General features: G+C 41.2%; 1 protein-coding gene across 1 annotated transcript in view; it reads right to left on the bottom strand.

Moving 5' to 3' along the window:
- Positions 1–14929: 14929 nt before the first annotated feature.
- FGL1 (fibrinogen like 1) overlaps positions 14930–23499 on the bottom strand; it is a 52620-nt gene continuing 44050 nt past the window's right edge. Inside the window, exons 5-8 of the mRNA XM_045019852.1 lie at positions 22542–22639; positions 20483–20571; positions 19270–19457; positions 14930–15276 (exon numbers count right to left, since the gene is read on the bottom strand). Coding sequence (XP_044875787.1) covers positions 15117–15276; positions 19270–19457; positions 20483–20571; positions 22542–22639 — 535 coding nt within the window. The 3' untranslated portion in view covers positions 14930–15116. The remainder of the gene's footprint in view (positions 15277–19269; positions 19458–20482; positions 20572–22541; positions 22640–23499) is intronic.

Raw genomic sequence — 23499 nt, 5'->3', positions numbered from 1 at the left:
TCACAGGATAAAATTATTTGCTAATAAGTTTTTCCAACTGAATACGCAGACCGAGGAAGTCCTTAACTTCCTTCACTAGTAAGTACTATTCAAGTAGTAATCCTTAAACTGAAATTTCATTCTCCTCCCATCCTGACTGATTTATCCTCACAGCATGTCAGATGGGTAACAAGACTCCTCAGTAGCTGTTAGATGTTGCTCCATCCATTTTCTGAAGTCTCATGTTAAAAAGAGGCATTGCGAGAAGTACTTCTGTTGGCTGAAGTCCTTTGGTGAGTAGATTACATGATAGAGATATCAGAGTGGGGAGGATTCAGCAGTGTAGGGCTGTGATGTTCTGAATGAGAATTATTTCAAAAATTTCTGTGGGAGATTTTAAATTTCTTTAAAATACATTACAAAACTCTTTATCACAAAATGGAGTTACTTTAAAAAGTATCTAAATATTAATAATTTAAGATGAGGCAGTCACTGTCCAAATGTGTAAGACTTGGCAGGTCTTACTGGTCAATTCCATTGATAACATGAATTCTATTTACTGGGTGCTACATCTATGACCCACCAACAGATCCAGGGCTGTGGGCCCTTTGCAGTGGAATCTTCCTTGAAGAGGTAGAGGGCATACAACTGTATAAATCCCACTCCACCAAAAGCAAGTATTACCTGCCCTACCTCATGGTGAGTACCCCATGGAGCATAGGTATGCCTGCTGGTGAAGAAAGGGATGCAGTTTGTACCCTACCTATGCCAGCAGGGGTCAATGAAACCCATTGATCTTAATTTCCAAGGAATCATGAAGGAATATTTAAATGTTTTATTAGTATATGTATGATGGTAGCACCCAGTGGGCCCAATTATGATTAATCCCTGTAGTGCTGGGTGCTGCACAGTCAGAAAAGATACACCCCATCTCTAAAAACCTTAGAGTCTGAACTGTGATCGAGATGTGCAAGTGCCTGTGGAACACAGCAGAGAAGAAGAGGGAAAGACTAACAGGAATATAGGGTTGCAATATATTTGCTAAGTGTACAGTTTGGGAGCATCATCGTTTTTGTTTGTTTCTGTTAAATAGTGAGCAAAAGATACTAAAGAATCACAAACAGCCTGCCTGCCTAGGCAGCCTTGTTTCTGCAGATTATGTAAACATGAGGGTGTTGTTGGTTTTTTTGGAGGGGGGGGAGAGGGAGGTATTCTAAAAAGACTCAGGATAAAATTTTCAAAAGTGTCTATGTGACTTAGAAGCCTAAATCCCATTGACTTTCAGTGAGACTTAGGGCATGGCTACACTTGCAAATATAGAATGCTTTGAGTTAAACCAGCCTTCGTAGAGCACAGTAGGGAAAGCACTGCAGTCTGTCCACACTGACAGCTGCAAGCACACTGGCATGGCCACATTTGCAGCACTTGCAGCGGCCACAGAGAGCAGTGCATTGTGGTAGCTATCCCAGCCTGCAAGTGCCTGCCACATGCTTTTCAAATGGGGGGGTGGAGTATGACAGGGAATGTGTATGTTGGGGTAGAGAGAGTGCATTTTTGGGGGGCTGAGAGCATGTCAGCATGCTGTCTTGTAAGTTCAGACAGCAGCAGATCCTCCCTCCCCCCATCGCCTCTCTCTCTCACACACAGCATTCCACAATAATGGTTTGCTTTGATATCCGCATTACTGCAGTGATTCCAAAACAATGACCAGAGTGGCCACTTGACTTAAGGGGATTATGGGATGTTTCTGGAGGCCGATCAGAGCACAGTAATGCAATACCTCGTTTACACTGACATCTGGGTGGTTCACCCAAGGCGCACCAAGCATTATGCTTCTCACCGAGGTGGAGTACCAGAAGCGCTCTAGCCACGGAGTCAGTGCGCTCTAAGTGCCTTGCCAATGTGGACGGGTCGTGAGTTAGGGTGCCTGGGGCTGCTTTAATGCGCTCTAACTCGCAAGTGTAGCCAAGCCCGTAGTCTCCTAAGGCCCAAATCCTCAAAGGTATTTAGGCATCTGTCACATTGATTTCAATGGGTCTAAGTCACTTCTAAAAATGAAAATTAGGCTTCTAAGTCACTTAGGCAGTTTTAAAATTATTACCATAAATCTTAAGCATTTATATACTACATTGTTTTGGAGGTGAGAAATATTTAAACTACTTTGCAAATGTGGCATTGCCTAGTAAAATGAAGCATGTGCAGAGCACCGCCTAGTGTGGAATGCAACTATTATAAAAGCCTTTTTATTTTCATAGGCCATTTATACATGTTTAGCTAATTTAATATTAAATATTACATTCTACAATGTGTCAGCGTAGTGGCTCAGCTAGAAATATAATTGTGCTGTCACATGGGAAAAGTGGGTTGAGAATGATCTGGAACCTGGAAATCAGGCCAGCAGGGACTGGAAGCCCTGAACTCCTTGTAACCAGTTGAGAGAACCATTTCAGTTTGAGAGGAGATGCTTTGCCATCTGTCCACAATGTTGCATGAGGCATTCATTAGAATTGGGATTCCCAACGTGATTATGTCCCTACCCAAGGTGGGCACTAGATTCCTCTGGGACTGGAGTGCATGAAGGGAGTCTGAGCATCTTTCTGTTTATCCATCAAGTCTGGAAAAGGTAATCAGAGTGTTACTGTGGTTACCTTCTTGAGATCTGAGGAAGATCTCTGTGAAGCTCCAAAGCTTGTCTCTTCCATCAACAAAAATTGGTCCAATTAGACATTACCTCACCTACCTCGTCTATGTCATATCCTGGGACCAATACAGCTATAACAACTCTGCAAATATAGAGACACTCTCTCTCTCTCACTCACTCTCTATTTTGGAGGCAATACATTTAGTCTTTGGGTGGGAGAACACAAGATATCCTATGCTGCTTTGCAGTGACTCCCTTGTGGTTGACTAGCAGCATGGCAATGACATGCTCTGAGGGGTGGTATCTAGTCTGCAAGAAATATATGAAGTGAGGGAATTCCAGATAGCCATATGAAAAGAAAAAGTATTTATTTTCTGTGTGGATGAAAAGAGCTAATAAAATGCCAAAGGGCAAACTATTTACTGCAGGATATTATACTTTTCTCATGTACATAGTTGAACAAACATTTTAACTAACAGGAAATTATAATTTCTTAAACTCTTAGTTTGTAAACCTGCGGATTTTGACTGAACATTTGAAGCCCTCTTAACTTTTCCAGTTCTCAGCTGTTGAGGAAACAATGAACGTACCTATGATGGTTCTAAGGCACCCAGTGTGACACTGTATGATTGAAACATGACCAGTTATATCATTAATATTGCCATTGTTAGTCAATTGGAACAAATCCTGTTACAGGTTTATCATGTAAGGTGTTGTGTGAAGTTATGATTTGCTGAATATGATTATCCTATTTGTATGCATGTATCATTTTTGTACACAAAGTTATGAATATTGACCACGTACCAGTATTTCAAATGTGTTTGCTTCTGGGGTAACAACCACTAGGTAGTTTACACCCAATCTAGCCAGCACATTGTGAACGGACTATTCAAGTTGATGGCCCATTAAAGGACACTCAGCTTACAGAATAGAAGAAGAAGCCCCACCGGATGGGCCTTCCTGTGGACATTTTAGCCAGAATATGGGTTATGGCTGCTCCTATACTCATCAAAGCATGTGACTTGCTCATGTGACTCTGCACTCCATCTTGTGCCTGTAATTTTCCACAAACTAAGACTGAGAGCATCCCCTTCACATGGGAGAAGGTATAAAAAACCCTGAAGCATCTCAGTTTTGCCTCTTTCCTGCTCTGATCTCTGGACTCACACTAAAAGGAACATTCCAACCGATAGACTGAGGACCTTCTAATCTTTTGGAAGTTACCAGAGACTTTACAAGCCAGCAATTTATTCTATAACTGTTTCAAACCTTATATAAGAACTCATCAATGGTTGTATGCATTTGATTCCTTTGACCATTTTAACTCTCTCCTATTTATTTTCTCTTATAAATAAACCTTTAGATAGTAGATGCTAAAGGATTGGCAACAGTATGATTATTGGGTAAGATATGACATATATTGGCCTGGCTGTGTGGCTGATCTCTTGGAGTTAGAAGAACCCTTTGTTTGATTAAATTGGTTTTGAATAACCGCTCATCATTCAGTCTAGTGTCTGGGTGGTGAAACAAGGGCAGGGATACCAAAGGAGACTGCATTTTTTACTTCTTGTAAATCATAAAATGTGAACCAAGGTCTACACTTACTAATAATTACATTTCATATCTCATACAGTAGACAGGAGGTTTCATATCTCATAAAGTAGGCAGGCACATTTCCAGCTCACTCGGCCCCTGTCCCCAGAAGCTGGCCCTGGGTGTGGGGGGGGCCCACCGCTGCCGTCACCTCCCCAGCCAGGCTCTCTCTCAAGCAGCTGCTGCACTGCACAGAGCAGCAACCTGGAGTGGCCAGCTTCAGCCATGTGAGAAGCAGCTCCATTCTGCTCCCTACCTGGGCCTGGCTGCCAGGGAAGGTGGTCTAGCGGGCTAGGGGGGAGGCACAGCAGGAGGACAGAGCTCGCAGGTAACTCTGGTGGGGCGGGGAGAGCATGGGGGGCCCGAAGCTGGGTGCAGGGTGGAAGGGGCACTGGGCAGAGGAGACATGTGGGGTGGTCACATGTCCTCCCCTTTAGATTGTGTAAGGTGACCAGATGTCTGGATTTTACAGGAACAGTCCCAATTTTCAGGGCTTTTTCATGTATAGGCACCTATTCCTCCCCAGTTCCTGTCCCGATTTTTTCACAATTTTTATCTGGTCACCCTAAGATTGTGCCCCCCCACAAGTAGGGGGAGGCAAGAGTTTGTCTATGCCTTAGTAGTGCACAAGGCTAAACAATGGAGTCTTGCATTGCATCACTGGCCAAACAAGGAGGGTTGACAATGCCCCTTTGCCCAAATGGGGCCATCTCCAGACACATCTCCTGGTGATTAATTTCTAACCCAGGTCCATAAAACATACTAACAATATAAATACATTATTCCTTAAATATTTCCTATATATATCTCTTTCAATTATTATGAATCTTAATAAGTTGTGAGATTTCTATAGGTACCTTACATGTTACTCTTTATGCATAGATATTCTGTGAGACCTATTTGGTGTAGTAAGTTTATGAGGTCTGAGGTGGAATGTTTGCTAAGAATAGGGGACTCTTTACCAAGGGATTTGTGTGTAATGGTACCAATGCCATATGTTTCCATATAGTAAATCTGCAGCTTCCTTCCCCACCTAAATATCAGATATTTGTTGTTGGTTTTTTTAATTTATTTTCTGTCAGGCAGGACATCTTTCATAGTAAATACCTCCATTTGTACATTTCCCCAACATCCACTTAGAACAGATGTGACACTATTGCAGAATTCATGACAACTTAGTAGTTATGGTTCTTTAACAAATCTCTAAGGCAGGAGACTAATTTCAGCTCATTTCACAGAGATTTAATAACATAACATGACATCCCTTCTATCACTATGGGAATGTAGCCATTTTTAAGAGTTGTTTTCAATTCCTCAAAAATGTTCCAGTAATCAGCACTAGATACATAGGAGTGAGTCATAAGAGAAAAAGACACATAGTGAGAGTTAAAAATAAGACAAATAATATTACATCATTATGGACAGATTAATTTGGGATCCTTAGGATCTGAGTCTGGTGATCTGAAGATCCCAATGCAACAGTGAGGCAGTCAGACATCAATACCTAAGTTTTAAAATATCCACTGATTTTGGGGTGCCTGTTTTGAGATCTCCAAGTTGAGCTCCAGGATACTGGTGAACTGAAACACCCCAAAAGTGTGGGGAATTAAGGCCAAGAAACTTTTTCTCCAATCTTCAGCTGTAGTGGAGAAGTACTTAACCCAGCTGAAGAGGGATACAGGCAGTTTAAAGCCAGCATTGTACTCCTCAAGTCTTTGGGCCACTGAGGTACTGTTCCCATCCCTTAGAGAAGCCTGAAAGGGATGTTTGGGGATCTGGGGAGCCCTTACCATGCACTTTTCCCCTGGTCACATGCACTTTGCCAGCAGCTGGGCTGAGAACTGGCCTGAGGCTCTGACCCTTTGAAAGAAAGATCAAAGGAATCCACAGGATGTTAGTGGGGTAGCAGTGTGTAAGGGGGAGATAGCGGAAGTAATTCTAGGCAGTTAGTGGAGCTTCAGAGAAAAATCTTTGCAGGAAAGCTATAGGCCAAATTATGGCAGGAACTTCCCCTCCCTCCTCAGTGCACCACTTCCTCCCTGAAAAAATAAACAAACATGGCACTATGTTAGTGTAGGGAGAGGTTAGAAGGCAGCGTTCTAATGGATCTATGCCCTCAACTCCACTTAATTCATGCTGATTAGTGATTTCCATTCTTTCACTCTCCAAAGAGTTTAACGATTTGAAGAGAAAGGAAAACTATCAGAATAACTGCTAGTTCATAAACATTGAGACATTTCTCACAAAGGATGATTAAAGAGCGGGCTTCTTTTGCTTGGTGTATTGCTGTAGCTAGGATAGTGTTCTTTGTTCAATCATGAATGACACAGCAATACCCTTATTATTTCTTTGATTGTTCTTTATTTGGGTTGTATAATTTGTATCAAGTGAAACAAATTCATTCTGCTCTGTATTGTGGTTCCTATCTAATGATTGAACAAATAAACTGATCTTTGTTCTGCAATCTTGCATGAATACTAGACTGCTCCAGGACATGTTCAAACCTGTAGAGGAAACAAATTAATACTAACAGGCTATGCCAGGCACAGCAAGGAACACTTAGCAGCTTGTGATTTCACTTCCAAATTGTACTTAAAAAAAATCCATCTGAACTTGTTCTTTAAAAAATAAAGGTTTTACTTATTTGATAAGAAACATGGGATCACATCTGAGTTAAAAACACTTTACTCATACATTTTAATGCAGTCTGAATTGATTATACACAAAGAAAAACATGGAAATGTGTGGGGGGGCTATATTTTATTTGCATAATACCACCAATATATCAGGTGCTTTTCAAGCAGCTAGGAGGACAAGGTCCTGGGCCTCAGGAGGTTACAATCCAAATAAACAATGTGCAAACACATGAAAAAATATGCAGAAAGAGGTTTGCTTTGTGTAACCGGGTTGTACATCAGTCTACAGTACCTTTTCTCATGAGATTTCCAAAAGAGGAAGGGAAATGGCTTTTTCTGCCACTTTTGCATTCATATGTTAGGAATATGTCCTCGCTCAGCTGACAAGTATTGTTAGCATTTTCATAAGTTAAAAATTTTATCCTACTGCAAGCTCAAGAAAACTGCTGAAGATTTTATCAGAAAGTCTGGGAGCAATCTATTTTTTTCTTGCTAGAGAATTTACTATTTAAGCCTTCCATGTCTTATGTTTACATTAAGTGCAATTTGATCAGCCTCAGTAGGGCTTCTTTGAATGCATTAAGTAATCTTCCTTCCTTTTTCCTCTCCAAAATACTAAGGGTAATTTCACAGTTATCTGTAATATCATTCATGGCTTGGCAGAGAACGAACCCTCCTCAACTCAGGCTTCTGAAAGGAATTTGAGAATTCCCACAGGAAAGAATGTGTTTCTAACATCTCTAGAAACCTATCTTTTTGTTTGCATTGGAAAAACAAGCTTTCATCTTCGCACTAATGATTCAGACTTATAGATTGTGCATGAGGAAGATGCAGGATCACTTTGAGTTTAATGAGCAAATTGGTTAGAAATAACTGCTGGAGGCTCTCTTTTGATATTGAATATATTATATTGTACACATGTGTATCTTCCTGTTGTCTGTGGATTTTCTATGTGACTAAACTGTTCTATACTAGTAGGCTGAAACTGCATCCAGTTCTGTGACTGGATCTTTTAAAAGATTTTTTAATCGCTACAAAAAGAATAAGTTTAATACCCACTGTAGAATTTAAGCTAAAGTTTATACTGTAGCATAGAGATGCATATGAACCACATCTCATTTATTTATAGACTTTCCTCCAGCCCTCATCTGCCTGGTGTATCTACTCTCAGCAGACCCTGTGAAGTAATGTCACACCTGTTTTACAGAGGGGTTCAATATCACACAGTGAATCCATGAGAGAGCCCAGAACAGAATCTAGATCTCCTTATCCCCAATCTGCTGCCTTAACCACACCACCTTCCTTCTTTATTTCCCAATGTATAGTGTGTGACACCAGAAGCAATTTAAATAGTGAGTAGCACTGAATGGGGCAGGACACTGGCCAACAAGTTAAACCATGGAGAGATACATGAATACCCCTCCATGCCTATCCCATGGGATTGTTGCAAGAACTTTCAAAGTAGTGGCACAGGAGCCAGCAAAGAGAGCTGAGATCAGGGGAGTTTTATTGGAAACCTGTTGGAGGAGACGGGAGGCAAGACCCTGTTCCTTAGCGGCAGAGTGTGTGTTCTCAAGAGTGTCTGCTTGCTTGCTGGATTGCTTTCAGTTTGCAAAGTGTAGTAAGGGACAGTGTGTTGTGAGAAAAGGATCACAGCTGAGCTTTGATTAGGGGACCAGACTGCCATAATCAGCAGGCCTATAAAGGCAGCCAACTGGTCAGCCAGCAGCACATGAGCCAACAAACAACTGAAACAGGGGAATTTGGAAAGGAAGCGAGGGGGGGAATGTTGTGTGGGTTTTTTGTTGACAGATGCTTAGGAGGGGAGGCTCTGCTTGTTACAGAGGCAGCAGGAGTAGTGACCCCAAAAATGGACAAAACCAATGAAGATACAAGATGTACGTTATTCTGGAGAGGGTACCTGAAAGGTGCTTCATTTGTATGATGTGCTGCCTGATGGATCTGATGGAAGAGAAGATCTCAGGTTTTGAAATGCAGGTAGAAACTCTGGTTGAGTTTTGAAGGGGATTTGAGCAAATGATGAAGGAAAGGCCAGAGGCGGCTGAAGGGAAAACTCAAGACTTGCAGCTGCAAGCTGGACTGGACAACTGTGAGAGTAGACTGCTGGGTGAATTAAGTGGCCCATGGAAATATGTGCTTACAAGAACCAGGTAGAGGAAAAGACCAGCTAGTGCAGGAGACAGGGCCAAGGAATAGGTTTGCTGAGTTGGAAAATGAAGAGGAGAAAGTCACTAACAAAAGATGGGAGAGCAAGGAAGAATGGCTAGCCCTACAAAAAGAGGGACAGAGACAATGGAGATAACCAGAGTTCAGAGCTACAGGAAGACAGAAGATGACTCTCAGAAAATTGCAAGTGAGAACAGACAAAATGATTTGCATCCAGAAGGGGGCAAGCCTGGAGAATCACAGCAATACCAGGAATTCAAGAGCAGGGAATAAGTAATAACAGTTACAGAAGATCCACATTATTGCCTGGGCACTTTTTGAACTGCTTCTTGGGTTTATATAGGGCAGGGAGCCAATCAGAAACTATGGGGCTGCTGTCTGTCAAACTTCCCATGGTCTGTGTCCACAGCAAGTCATGGAATGTGTAGTGTAAACTAGTTACAGCTGCTGCTGGGTGGCAGCCTGGAGCTCTCAGTTGCCTCAGAGTTCTACTAGCCTGAGTTCTAGACCTGTGGGGCCTTACACTGAGGATAGTGTGGAGATTAAAAATAATCTAGGTATAGCCCACCACCTAAACAAATATTTGGTCTCATTTCCTAATAAGAGTAATAAAGAGCCTGGACACAGTGAACAGGGTGTCTAATGAGAAAAAAGATACATAAAAAGCAAAAATTACAAGATCCATGGTAGAAGCCAAACTCAAACAACTTAATGGGATCAAATCATGAGCTGTGGATTGTCTTAATCTAAGAACATTAACAGACCTGGCACATGAAATTACAAGCCCAATAGCAAGAATGTTTAATGAATCTGTAAACTCAGGGCCATACCCCATGGGAGAACTGCAAATATATTACCTATATTTATGAAAATGGTGTCCGGGGGGGGGGGGGGGGAGAAAGTGGTATGGGAAACTATAGTTTGACCTGAATTATATGGGAGGTCTTAAAACAACTTTTGAAAGAGAATAGGATATCCTTTTGAAAGGATATAGAGGTAAACAGTAATTGGGATACAATACAACATGGTTTTACAATGGGTAGATCATGCCACACCAACCTGATCTCTTTCTTTGAAAATATAACTGATTTTCTGGACAAAGGAAATGCAATAGATTTAATCTACTTGAATTTCAGGAAGTCATTTGATACAGTTTGACATGGGAAATTATTAGTTAAATTGGAGAAGATGGGGATTAATATGAAAATTGAAAGGTGGATAAGGAACTGGTTAGAGGGGAGACTACACTGAGTCATAATGAAAGGTGAACTGTCAGGCTGGAGGGAAGTTACTAGAGGAGTTCCTCAGGGATCAATATTGGGACCAATTTTATTTAACATTTTCATTAATGACCTTGGCACAAAAAGTGGGAATGTGCTAATAAAATTTGCAAATGACACAAGGTGGGGTGGTATTGCCATTATGGAGGAGGACAAGAATATCATACAAAAAGATTTGGATAACCTTGAAAACTGGTCGCCATATTTGGAGTCTGGAAGGAATTTTCTCCCAGGTCAGATTGGCAGAAACGCTGCGGGGGTTTCACCTTCTACTAGAGCATGGGGTATGGGTCACTTGCTGATTTGAACTAGATTAAATGGTGGATTCTCTGTAACTTGAAGTCTTTAAATCAAGATTTCAGGACTTCAGTAACTCAGCCAGAGGTCATGGGCCTGTTGCCGGAGTGGGTGGATGAGGGTCTGTGGCCTGTGACATGCAGGAGATCAGACTAGATGATCATGGCTAAAGTCTATAAGAACATCTGTTTTGTGGTGGGGGAATGAAAAGGGCAGGGCCTGGCCCTTTTTTTTCTTTTGGAGTTGGGGAGAATGTGTACAATAGTTTGCATTCAGATCTGTGCTTTGATTCATACTTGCATAAGGATATATGAGGTTTACTATTAGTTTCTTTAAATTAAGGATTTTTTTTAAATTTTTTATCTTGATACCATATGAATCAACTATCACCCATATAAACATTCTGCTCTTCATCTCCATGGTTTTCCCCTTCCCTGTCACATATTCCATCACCCTGCCAATAGAAGCTGCTTGTGCTTAATCAGTGCATCTTCAAGTGTCCAAGGTCCGCCACCTCCTTGGATGACCCTAACTACCATCTGGACTGCACTTGCCAGGACCAGATCTCCATCAAATAGCTTTTCTGCTACTGAACCTGAAATGAGGAGTTTGCTGGCAAAAGCAAGTCAGGCTTTTAGTACTTTACGTCTAGATATATTGATTGTGAGAAAAGATAGAATCCCTCTGCCATCATGGGGTGTAAAATGAGAATAACCTAGAGCAGGGGTTCTCATGACAAATTTTTTGGTGGCCTCAGAGTGCTGGTGGCCGCTCTGACAATTTTTCCTAAAATACTTAATTAACTTTAGGAAAAACAAATAAATATGCACATCAAAATCATTGTAATTTATTTTTTGCTAGCTAGTAAATCTTCTGGTGCTTACCCCGCCATCCCAGGGCTGAAGCCTGAGCCCCACCACCTCCAGGAAGGTGGAAAATTCACAGGCTGCCTGCTCCTCCAAGGTTGTGCCCCAGCTGTTTCCAGAGGAGGGCAGGGCCCAACCCCTGTTGGCAGCCCCAGCCACCAACACCAAGGTGGCACATCCAGGAGCAACAGGGAGGGGAAAGGGGCAGCTGCTTTGCCCCCCAATCACTGTCCAGGAGGTTGTGGCTGCAAGTAAAGCCCCTGGTGGCCGCATTTGAGAAATGCTGACTTACAGTCAACTTTCATTTATTTTGGAGGAGAATATGGGAAAAATCATATTGGCCACATCTACCCATACTGGCTTGTTCTAAATCCCATATGAATTCCACCTCTTCTACTCCTATGTCCCCAGTGAATGAAATGTGACAAACTAGATGTGATATTACAGAATTTGCTTACTGTACATGATGCAGCTGCGATATATAGCTGACTAGCTTAAAGTCTGAGCTACGTTGAATGTGATGACAGAACAAAAGTGCTCAGGTGATGGGCATGATAGAAAGACCTAAACAGAACTGGCTAGAACAGAGCTTCAGAACAGACTAGAGAGAGAGATACAATATTGATTCTAAAGAACATACCTAATTAAGCTTCTTTTAAAAAAAGTTCTGACTCTACTAACACCTCTGCTATGGCTTGATTCTGTAGCCAGTCAGTAACACTTTGGAGGCAACAAGAGTTCTGCATGAAAAGTAGCTTCAGCATCAGCCCTGTACAATAGGTGGAGATGGTAATGACACCTCTAATTACTTGATACTTTCCATTATAAGATCTTGTTTTCTGCTAGTTACAACTTTGCCAAACTTCAACTGTTTGGGCTGAAACTTTCTATGCTAGATATCTGCCTGGTGCTAACTTTTTTTTTTTTAAGGGAGAAGGGTGAGGGGGAAATTTCAACAAAAACAGTTTAGCCATTTCCTAGAATGAGATTAGGGAAAAACACATTGCCCATGTTAAACAAAATTCTTACAGCTGTTCAGTTTAAAAGCTCTAGTATCTCTATGCTTTGGAATAGGAACTTGAAAAATACAAGCCAGGGATGTATCTTTTGCTTTTCCTTGAAAAAAAAAACACCCAAAACTGGCCAAATTATAAGCTTTTGAAACGTCTCAGTTTACACATGCTCAGCAGAGACTTTTGCAGCATCAGTTCTCTAATGACTCGGTTTGCCTTGGGCACACTCCATCTCAGGGCTACAGGGGCAGAGCAGAACTTTGCCTGAAATTGCTGCTTCTGGCTGCTGTGGCTGGCTGTGAGGATCAATATCAGGACTGAGAGCAAGAAGGCTCTCCTGTGCTCCTGAGCACTCCCCTGCAGGCCCTCAGGCAGTGTGGGGAAAGAAATTTCCCCACTTGAATGCTGAAGGGACAAGAGCCAGATTGGGGACACAAGAGAGAGTAGAATGGAACAAGGACCCTGGTGGGAGAGACTGGGACTGGCTGGGCAAAGAGACTTGGAGTGGAAGCCAGGGGGAGGGGAGGGATGCTACTTTGCGATTGGATGAGGAGCCAGGGGGGCAGCGGAGGGTAATTGAGACTGACTGACAGCAAGGAAACTGGGACAAGGAGTCTGGGTCAGGGGAAGACTGTGCCTTGGATGCGGAGCCTGGATGTGACTGGGCAAGGACAGTGGGAGTGGAGCGAGGATTCTGGGAAGATCTAGACTGGGACTAGTTAGGAAAGGATCTGCAAGGACGGGGAGAGCCAGGGCTGGAAAAGGAAAAGGCTAAAGGGACAAGTGGCAAAAGGGGGCAGTCTTGTTGAGGTGAGGGGAGTCACAATGGTCTATTACCTGTAAAGCATGTTATACTTCAGAACCTAGACAGAAAGTCAAGATTCCTAAGTCTCATCATTCCTCTGCTGTCTGCAAATATCTGTGAAACCGTCTGGAAAAGGGAGTGTTCCATTCCCCCTCTAGTCACTAATTCACGTAGAAGATAACCTACTGCTACTATGAGTACTCCATGAGCTCAAGTGGCAGAAGTCTGTGCTGTGGATCTAAAGGTTCCAACCCTGCTGGGTGTCATGATGGAAATGCTGGAGGAGAGTTGCAGCTTTTCTTTAAAATTACACATACAAAAACTACATTAAAAGAATGTTAAGTTTGCTAAAGCAAGCGCTCAAAAGTTAGGAAATGCCTGAATTAAAGTTGCCCATATAACCTTAATTTGGCTCCCCTGTGCGTATATATTATGATGCAGTCTTTAATTACAGGGTCATACATGATATTTTCCACTGGACCCCTGCCCCATTCAGTGTACAGCATGTCCACCCATAGGTGCTGGAACTAAGGGTGCTGGGGGTACAGCATGGTTTTGAAGGGTTTTCATCACATACAGAGTTTACAGCTTGGTTCAATGGCTCTCAGCACTCTCAGTATACAAATTGCTCCATCACCATTAATTTTGGGTGCTCAATTTGAAACAACTAGGACCTGATTTTTCAGAGTACTTTGAGTTGTATAGCACTCTGTATGTTCAAAGCAAAGCTCCCATTGACTTCAGTTGCAGCTGTGAGTGCTCAAGTCAGGCACCCAGAAAATGAGGAACCCACAATTAGTGGCCATCCGTGAAAATTTTGGTTTAAGTGACTTGCCCACATCACATAGGAACTATACAGTAAAGGCCAGGAGAGAACCCAACTTTCTAGGGCAGCACTAAAGTGACTTAACCACAAGACCCTCCTTTTTCTTCCTTCAGGCCTCTGCCTCATTCATTACACATCTTCCAACTTCTGCAACAAATGACACAGGGATCCTACAGACAACACCTTCATTCTACACAACCAGGATTAATTCCCAGAAACGGTCCATTCCGTGCACTAATTGAGGTGCCTGTAACATTCTTTTAATGTCGTTTTTATGTGTAATATATATTCACATTGTTTTTAAGACAATATAGTGAATCTATTTTGTAATTTTTATATTAAATCCTATGTATTGTGCAGATTTAGATAGAAATGGTTTCCAAACAAAAAAAGTCCAAAATAGTGTGGGCCAAGTTGGCAACCTTCCTGTACTCCATTCCCCAGAAGGTACAAATTGCAGCTGTATGCCAGCCTAGTCTCTTGTGGCCTAGAGATGGACAGGTGATGTTCCCACTGCTGTCCTTCCTCAGAGGTTCTGGCATTGTAGGCTGCTTTGAATTCCACTGGGGATTCCAAAGGAGCCTCACCAGCAGAAGCTACAATAGCAGTGCACTCCTCCTTCCTGACCAATACCACTCGCTTCTGGGGAAGTTCTGGCCCACATTATGCCTGTCAGTCAAGTGGAAGTTTCCCCTGCTTCTAGAGATCTACTGCTAAGTATTCTACATGGGTGAAAGTTGCCATAAACCCTGTGTGAACTTTGTCCGGTCTCTTTAGCAATCCTGTACACATTATTTGTATCTCCAGGCTTAAGGCCAGATTCTATTCTCATTTATACCCATATAACACCACTGATTTTAATGAAGTTACTCCAGATTTATACAGGCGTAAATGAGGCGGGGGAGGGAGGGTGGAGGGACAAATCTGCCCATCTGGCTTAATTTGGATGGATTTGCTAAAAGATTAACTGGATGAATTATATTAACTAGATATTTAAACAACATTGGGTTCAAAGTCTGCTGGTCTGACCTTCATGACAACAGATTTCAGAGAATACCACCACCCATGCCATGTGTACCAAACAATTCCATTGTCTGTCTTTGCTGTATAAGGTCCTTTGTAGTACACACCGTTCAGGTTGGAAGTGTGACACCTGGTGGGAAAGAAAGGGAAAATAAAAATAAGACATTCATGTTAATTAAACAAATCTGTTTTGTCTAAAAGCTTCAGGGATTTGTAGTTATTGCATGAGCCAAAAACATCGTTATGTTGATGACAGTCTAATTTGACAGCTGCAGGAATTTGCATTCGTGGGGCTCAATGCCACTAAACAATAAAGGCTAAATTAGGGCACAATTTCAAGGGTTCTAGCGGCATCAAAACAAAAAGTGCTTTGTTCCTTGACTCCATTCCTTTAACACCATTAGTTCCCTGACATTTCACCTGCTAATCGGCTTCACTAGAGAATGTTTCCAGACTTGTTAAGATCCTACCTAGCAACAAGGGTACGTGGCAATGAAAACTTTGTGAAAGGAACGTGGCATTGTTCCTCTGTTGGTTGTTTTGGAGCAATTGCTCTAAACCCTGCATTTACTGCCAACACTTGGAGTTTCACATGCAAAAATAAGAATAATCATCATCAGCTCAGCTATTAAACTACTGATTTCATATTTGTTGGAAAAATATGAAATCTCTCTACAAGTTAAATATAGGCACTCTGGCAATCCTCCAATAGCTGGATCATCTGACCTGCCATTTTAATTGGCATCCTTCTCTGGCTCTCTAACACATTGCAACAGTATAAGTTACATTTGTAACTGTCAAAGAAATACTTTGCTGTGCTACAGCCCCTCTGCCTCATTAATTTTGTTTCCATGAAGGAGGAGGTTGGGATGATTGTGACCATATAGACAATTACACTTTTTTTGGGGGGGGGCAGGATATTGTAGTGAATCTGTTTAGCTGTAGCTCCAGTACTAGATTATAACAACTGTTGAGTCGGTATTTTGTTGTTATTAGTAGTTAGTTGTCACCCGGGGCGGCTCCAGGCACAAGCGCAGCACGCAGGGAGAGGCAAGCTGGTCAGCGGGAATTCAGTGGCGGGTACGCAGAAGCGCGGGACTGGCAGATCACCCACAGAAACGCTGCTGAATCCGTGTGACCAGAGGACCTCCCGCAGGTGTGCCACTGAAGGCCACCTGACTGCCGTGCTTGGGGTGGCAAAAAACATAGAGCCGCCCCCGGTTGTCATACATTATGATGGATTTTAGAAAGCTGTCTTAGGTAGAATTCAAAGAAGAAAACAACCCAGAATTAGCCTTAAGGATATAACTATTGGCAAATGTTAGTCTCTCAGAGTGTTTGCACATGTTTACACTTAACAGTTACAAAGAACTGAAATAGAAGCAATAATAAAAAAGCCATATGTTAAAATTCTTATTTAGCTGGTTGTTCTTTGCAAACACTTTTTAAAAATTGAATCATGCCATACACCAGCTGAAAGTTTATGACCTGCAGATATAAAAGGTGGCTTTGATTTTCAAAATGATAAATCGGTGACAGAACTGACATGCTCAATATGTCATACACTTTCCTTACTGGGTAGGCATTTGTTTACTTTGCACTACTCACTCAAGCACAAACTTCCTTAGCAAAGGCATAGAGGATAACATGTGGTGACTAGCTATTGGACTTCTTTATTGACTCCTTTACTGCATTCCCTTCTTTTGGTGGAAATGGACACAAGTGGATTTTTTGAAAGCACCATGAGCCAAGAATAACAATGCTTAAATTGGTACTGGGGAGCAAAAAAGCACAATAGCAAAACTACACAAATACTGTGTAACGGTCTGCACACGGAAATAACTCAACATGCAGAAGAAACAATTGGCATATGATTTACTGATTACATATCTTAGGTACTCAGCTTATGCAAAATAAAAATTCATAAAGGTGTGCTTTTCTTAAAGTTACACTGCCAAACCTGGCAGGCTCATGTACACACCTTAGAAGTGGCCTATTTCCATACTTATTGTCCTACTGATCCCTTAATTTGTTTCAGGCAAAACTTGCATTTCAACAGATTTTAAATGGAAAAACAAATTCCTACTCAGCTGGGAGACCCTATATAAACCAATCAAGGGCATTGGTTCTCCTTGTGATTATTAATGTGAGCATGACAAATGAGTGATCTCAGTGCTTTCATTTCACTGTGCCTGCCTGCTTTGTTCTTTTGTGCAGGCAGAATACTGAAATATGCAAGCATTCTGCTCAGTATTTCAGTGTTCAGTTCAGTAGTAAGTGCTTACTCAACAAAATGGCAGAATCAAGGAAGTGGGGTAACCTCATTAGCAACTTTCATCTTTAACCCAGAACCCAGAACATAGTTGCTACAAAACAGTATTATCACTTTAAGAGAGAGAAAGATTCACAGCTAGTAGAAACCTGCACTGGCAGTACTGTGGTATTTATATGACATGAATCATAATAGTACATTAGATACAAAGAGCTGTCAAATCATGTCATGCAGCTATTTCCACAAAGGTATAATGCTTTTGCCTGAGCTATCAGATATAATAAGAGATTTGTTTTGAGGAAAATGGATTCAGTTGACTAATAGTCATTGGTGATTCATCATACATGAAAGCTGTGATACTTATCACAATCCTATGCAATTTTAGGTCTGGAGGTTCATTTAATTGGGAACAGAATCACAACTGATTTTTTTCTATATGTAGTTGTAGCTTTAAGTAGAACTGAAACTCAGTCCACATGTAGTTTTCCTATTATATGATATCCCAGTTCCTTGCAATATCCAATATGTTGATTCTCCTTCCCTTCCATATGCTAAAAGATAAAATTAATTTTGAAACAAACCTATGAGGTGGTTACAGGTAATGCGATCGGGCTAACTTATCTCAGTCCTCTCAAAGAAAGTGGTATTGAATTTTGGGAAGTGAGGGGTTACAAAGGATGACACAGAGAGAGACACACACTGGAGTTGATCCAGCCTGGCAATTATGCCAAGTGAACTGAGATTGCATTGTGATAATATGCTTCTTTGAACTGCCTTTTATAGCTATATATTGCATAGCTTCACCTTGCAGCTATAATTATCTTATTATTCAAGTAAATCTATACAAATAGCTGCCCATATATTCAAGGCCAAGGTTATTTATCATTTATGTTCAATATTCTGTGTCACCTTGCATATACAAGTATAAGAAATGTTACATTTTAAAAACTTTGACTTCATCATATTTAAGGAAGTTTCCTTCTCAGAATAATCGCTCTGAGAACAACCCCTAATTAAGGGGGGTGCATTTCCATCTTGATGAATGGACAATGAGCTTGAGACCCTGTGAAGTGAGGTGAAAAATGGTTCCCCTAACATTAGACATCTATTAACTCAACCACTAGCACTAACTTGTCATATAGCCTGCACAAATGTCACATCTGGTCTAGTTAAATACTGGGGAAATGCAAGAATGGGAAGCAGTGGTAATGTGTGTTCAAGATGACCTGCTTGAATGAAAATCAGAGACCTTAAAGAGAATCTGTCCATTGGAGATGGAATAAATACAGTTAGATGGACAGCAAGGTGAGAAGTTGGAATGCAGACCCTTGCACATAGTAAATCCCTTCTCTCAGTCCAATGCAAGTTGGAGATGGTGTGATATAGGGTATCAGTCCAGCAGTTCGTTCCAGGGTCAAACTCAGTCATGTGGGCAAGTGCTGAGGTGTCTATGATAGGGGTCAATGACAGATTACCTAATTACAATTAATGATACCAATCCTACCTAATATCATATGTTTCTACCTCACATACAGGGCTGGCTCCAGGTTTTCTGCCACCCCAAGTGGCAAATAAATAAATAAATAAATAAATAAATGCATTAAAAAAAAACACGGCAGCACAATTGCATCGGCGGCAATTCGGCAGCAGGTCCTTCGCTCTGAGAGGGACCCGCCGCAGAATTGCCACTGAAGACCCCGATGTGCCGCCCCAATAGCGGCCGGAATGCCACCCTTGGTATTGGCTGCCCCAAGCACCTGCTTCTTTAGCTGGTGTCTGGAGCCAGGCCTGCTCATATGTAATCAGGAAATATCATAATCACTAGTATTGGTATTCTCATAAATACCTGACCTGTTAAACCACCAGCCAGCTGTGTCCTCCTCAGCACAGTTCCCTTCATAGTTGTCATTGTCTCTGTCTTGTGTACTAAATTTCATTCCGCGGTGATCAGCCCACCATTTTACTTCAGGGTGAAACCCCCCAGTAAGGGAGTCACCAGCTGTGCCAGAGTATTCTCCACAGCTCAGCTGGTATGAGCTCTAATGAAAAATGGGGAGAGAAAAATTAGACTAATCTCTGGGAGTTATTAACAAATATAGGTATTAATTAGGAAATATACATTCCATTCACTGTTATTTAATATAAACTCAGAAATGGCATATCATTTAGCTCTTGCCATTTAAACACAGTATAAAAGGCAACTGGGAGGATGCTCAGTAAGACAAAAGAATTTTCAAGAACTTTAAATACCTGTCTATAAAGCAGGCTTTTTAGGGTTCAATTCTGCAAGGTGCTGAGTGGCTTCATTGAATGCTTTTAACTCCCACTGCCTCCAGAACAATGGAATTTTACATTAGTGATTGTTTAGGATAGGCAGCACCTACCAGGAGGCATAATTGGTCCATTTGTCCCCAATTCAGCAAGGTACTTAAGAATTGCCTAAATTTAACTGTGTATAGTCCTAGTGAATTGACTTCTACAGGACTACTCATATGCTTAAAATTAGCCACATATTTAAGTACCTTGCTGAATCAAGGCCTTTGTTAACAAAAAGAACAGGAGTACTGTTCTTTTTGCGGATACAGACTAACACGGCTGCTACTCTGAAATTTGTTAACAAAGTGTATTCTCTGTGATTTACCCTTTAACAGAGCTAATTTTGCTTAATAAAAACTTCATCTTATGTTGAACATTTTCACGTCAAAAAATCTTTGTAACCACCATCATTGATAACATCAGCAAATGAAAACTGTCTGTTATTAAAAGGTTGCTGAAGAACCAGAAAACTAATTTAAAATCTTTAAAGACAGGCACCAAGTAAGATTGTGTGAAACCAATTTATGAACTTAAACCAATGTGTTATTACATTATCAAAAATTCTAAGGTCTTGGTGAGAGAGAAAATGTGTTAACAAGAGATATTAGAAAACTATATATGTATATGAAAGTTGTGGAATCTATAATTATATGGCCTGCCATAATATTTTTTCTGTTGCCTACAGAATCCAAGCTTTCATTTAAAAAATAAATTTACTGATTAAAGAAGTTATTCAGTATTCTATTACCTCTTCATCAGCAACTTTGAAGCTTTTATATTGTGCAAATCGCCGCTCTCCTTCGAAATCAGAGAGATCGATTCTTAGGGTATAGTTTCCTTAACAAAACAACAACAAATATTTATTTATGTTAAATCAACCTCTCTCAGTATTCCTCAGAATAAAGCCATTTTGTTATACAAAAAGACCAAAATCCTATTTATGTTTCTTCTTTTGCTCCCACAAGCCTTTTTATTTTCACATTTGCATTTAAATATTTAAAAAGTTATGGGACAAATTCATATGAATAAAGATCACAGCAATTTCTATAAGAAACTACTATTGTTCTGGCATCATCTTCTTTAAATTATGCTCCTAAAATTGTTGTAAAACAAGGAATAGCAAGAAATGCTTAAGTGCTGAGGAAGAAAGAAGATAAAAAGGTGTGGAATATACTTCAAGAATACAGATTATAATAGTCACTAAGGCCTAGAGATGACCTGTGCCTGCCAGTAGTGAGTGGGGGAGGGGAATAGAGTGAGGGCAGCTGGCTTCAGCAGTGTTACTGAGCATGCTCAGTCCATGTGAGCATGCTCAGTACAAGTCAAGCAGCAAATCTGGTGGGGCACATCACCCCGCATGCCCCTCCATGCATTGCCTCTGCTAAAGCCCATTTTCTCGTGAAGGTCTACAAAAGTGAGCGTATCATAGACCACAATGCTTGCAATCAAACTTTAGACATTTAAAATTAATTTTTACTACTATTTCTCCCTTCACAAAACATACAGGGCTGATCTGTATCACAAATTAATGGAGTTACACTGGTACAAGTTTTCCAGCCAACCCTCACATTGGTAGGATTTGTGAGTTGCTGATGAAACTAGGAAAGAGGATCCAGCCATAATCCTGGATTTGACCTTCCTCAAAGTTTGGGGAAATTTGCATCCAAATCCAAAATTTGAGGCTTAGGTTCCTCTGTTTAATTTACTAATCTACAATCAGAGCCAAATCCTCAGATGGTGTAAACTGACATCGTTCCAATGACTTCAGTGGAGCTGTGCCAAATTTAAACCAATTGAAGATATGGCCCTAAATGCATAGAATAAATTCTTCTTTCACTTACACCCATTCAACCCCATTGAGCTGGACTTATCTGAGGACAGAGTATGTTCAAAGGTTGATTGAGCAATGAGGGGCATGGTGCCAATGTGAACTGACATCAGAGTAATTTAGGAAGTCTGCCTTTTGAAGGTTTTGGGAGGAGGAATGAGTAAACTAAATTGAAGCATAAAATGTAACAAGCAATAATTTAGGCCTGGTCTACACTAGGAAATTAGATCGGTATAACTCACACCCCTGTGTGATGCAGTTAAACCAGCCTTACCCCCATTGTAGCTACTGCCTCCCAGGGAGGTGGATCACCTAGGCTGATGGGAGAACCCCTCCTGTTGGTGTAGGTGGCATCTTCACTGAAGTGTTACAGTGGCGCAGCTGCACCAGTGAAATGTTTTATGTGTAGACAAGCCTTTAGAGGAGGTTATGTTAGGACAATAGGAGATTAACTGCCTTCAGTTATTAGAAATATGGAGACTCTGTTAGCATGCCCAGGAGTAGGAGAAATAAGGAAGTACCCAGACCTGCACTGTAAGTCAGATTGTATCACATATGTGGCCACTACAAGTCCTGAATAAATGGAACTGATGCAGTTCACTGACTGGGTCAGGACTGTCAGTTAAACTGATGCGGTTCTGCTTGGGGGAGGAAGGAACTGAGAACCACTTGGGGACGGTGGCCTTATGTACTGCGGAGCATTGCTCTGTAGAGGCTCCCTGCACACCATTGACACATTGGCCCAATGAGAGTTTGAATCCTTTATTAGGAACTGAGATCCAGATTCTGATCTAATTTACACTGCTGTAAATTCTAAACAACCCCATTCAAACTAGTGGTGAGACTCAGGATTTACACTAGTGCAAATTGCATCAGAACCTGGTCCTGAAAGAGCAAAGTAACAAGCAGAATGAGAGGGTGAATTTTCCTGTATTGCAAAGGCCACCAAGGAAGAAAAATATTTCTGTACAAGTTTTACCTTGATTGGTGAGATAGTGAAGATTTTTATTTCCAAGCCAGTATTCACCATTTCTCAAAACAAAATTTCCAAAACCTTGTTCATAGTCAGCCCAGACTCTGAAAATAAAATTGAAACTAATGATTTGGGATAATCAAAGAGGATAAGAAGTTTGCTAGGAACTACACAATTTTTTTAACCTCACAGTCTTATATGATATCAAGTCACTAATAAATGACTGTTTGGGGCATGATTCTGACCTCACTTAGCCTGGTTTTAAACTAGTGTATTGACTTAACTAGAGTTACTTCTGATTTACACACATGGAGGTGGGAGGTCCTTAGTTTCTTATGCTGGCAGCTGAAACCCAAACTAGAGCTGGGTCTCCAGAAACACAGCCACAATAGCTTTTAAGGTTAGACAGTATCATTATGACCATTTTGTCTGACTTCCTGCATAACATGCTTGTCTAAATTCCAGTAATCATCCCCCAAATTTGTACAATGAAGAAACACTTCCTGGGTGACCACAGCATGAAAGTCTGTGTAGGTGTGTTGCACACAGCATTTCATCAGAAATAATATACCTTCTGTGATTTGAGCATTGGCCTGCTAAACCCAGGGTTGTGAGTTCAGTCCTTGAGGAAGCCATCTGGGGCAAAACCAGTACTTGGTCCTGCTAGTGAAGGCAGGGGGCTGGACTTGATGACCTTTCAAGGTCCCTTCCAGCTCTATGAGATGGGTATAGCTCCATATATTTGGCTGAGTAGCTTATGAAACTTCCACAGATCTAGCTGCTATTGTTTTGTAAACTGTAGCATCAACCTGCTTTTCCAACCCTTAAGCTAGGGGCACATCTCTTGATCAGCCCTGCCACTTTTGAGTCTCTCTGGTCTCTAGATACTATAGTGAAGGGAGTACTAGAAATACCAGATAGATCAGATAAAATAGGTTGTTTCCTTTGCCTTGCAATGGACCTC

This window comes from Mauremys mutica, chromosome 5, assembly GCF_020497125.1.
Source record: "Mauremys mutica isolate MM-2020 ecotype Southern chromosome 5, ASM2049712v1, whole genome shotgun sequence".
In the NCBI taxonomy this organism is placed as follows: Eukaryota; Metazoa; Chordata; order Testudines; family Geoemydidae; genus Mauremys; species Mauremys mutica.
Note: the sequence above shows the minus strand (reverse complement) of the source record. Positions and strands in the feature narration are given on the sequence as shown.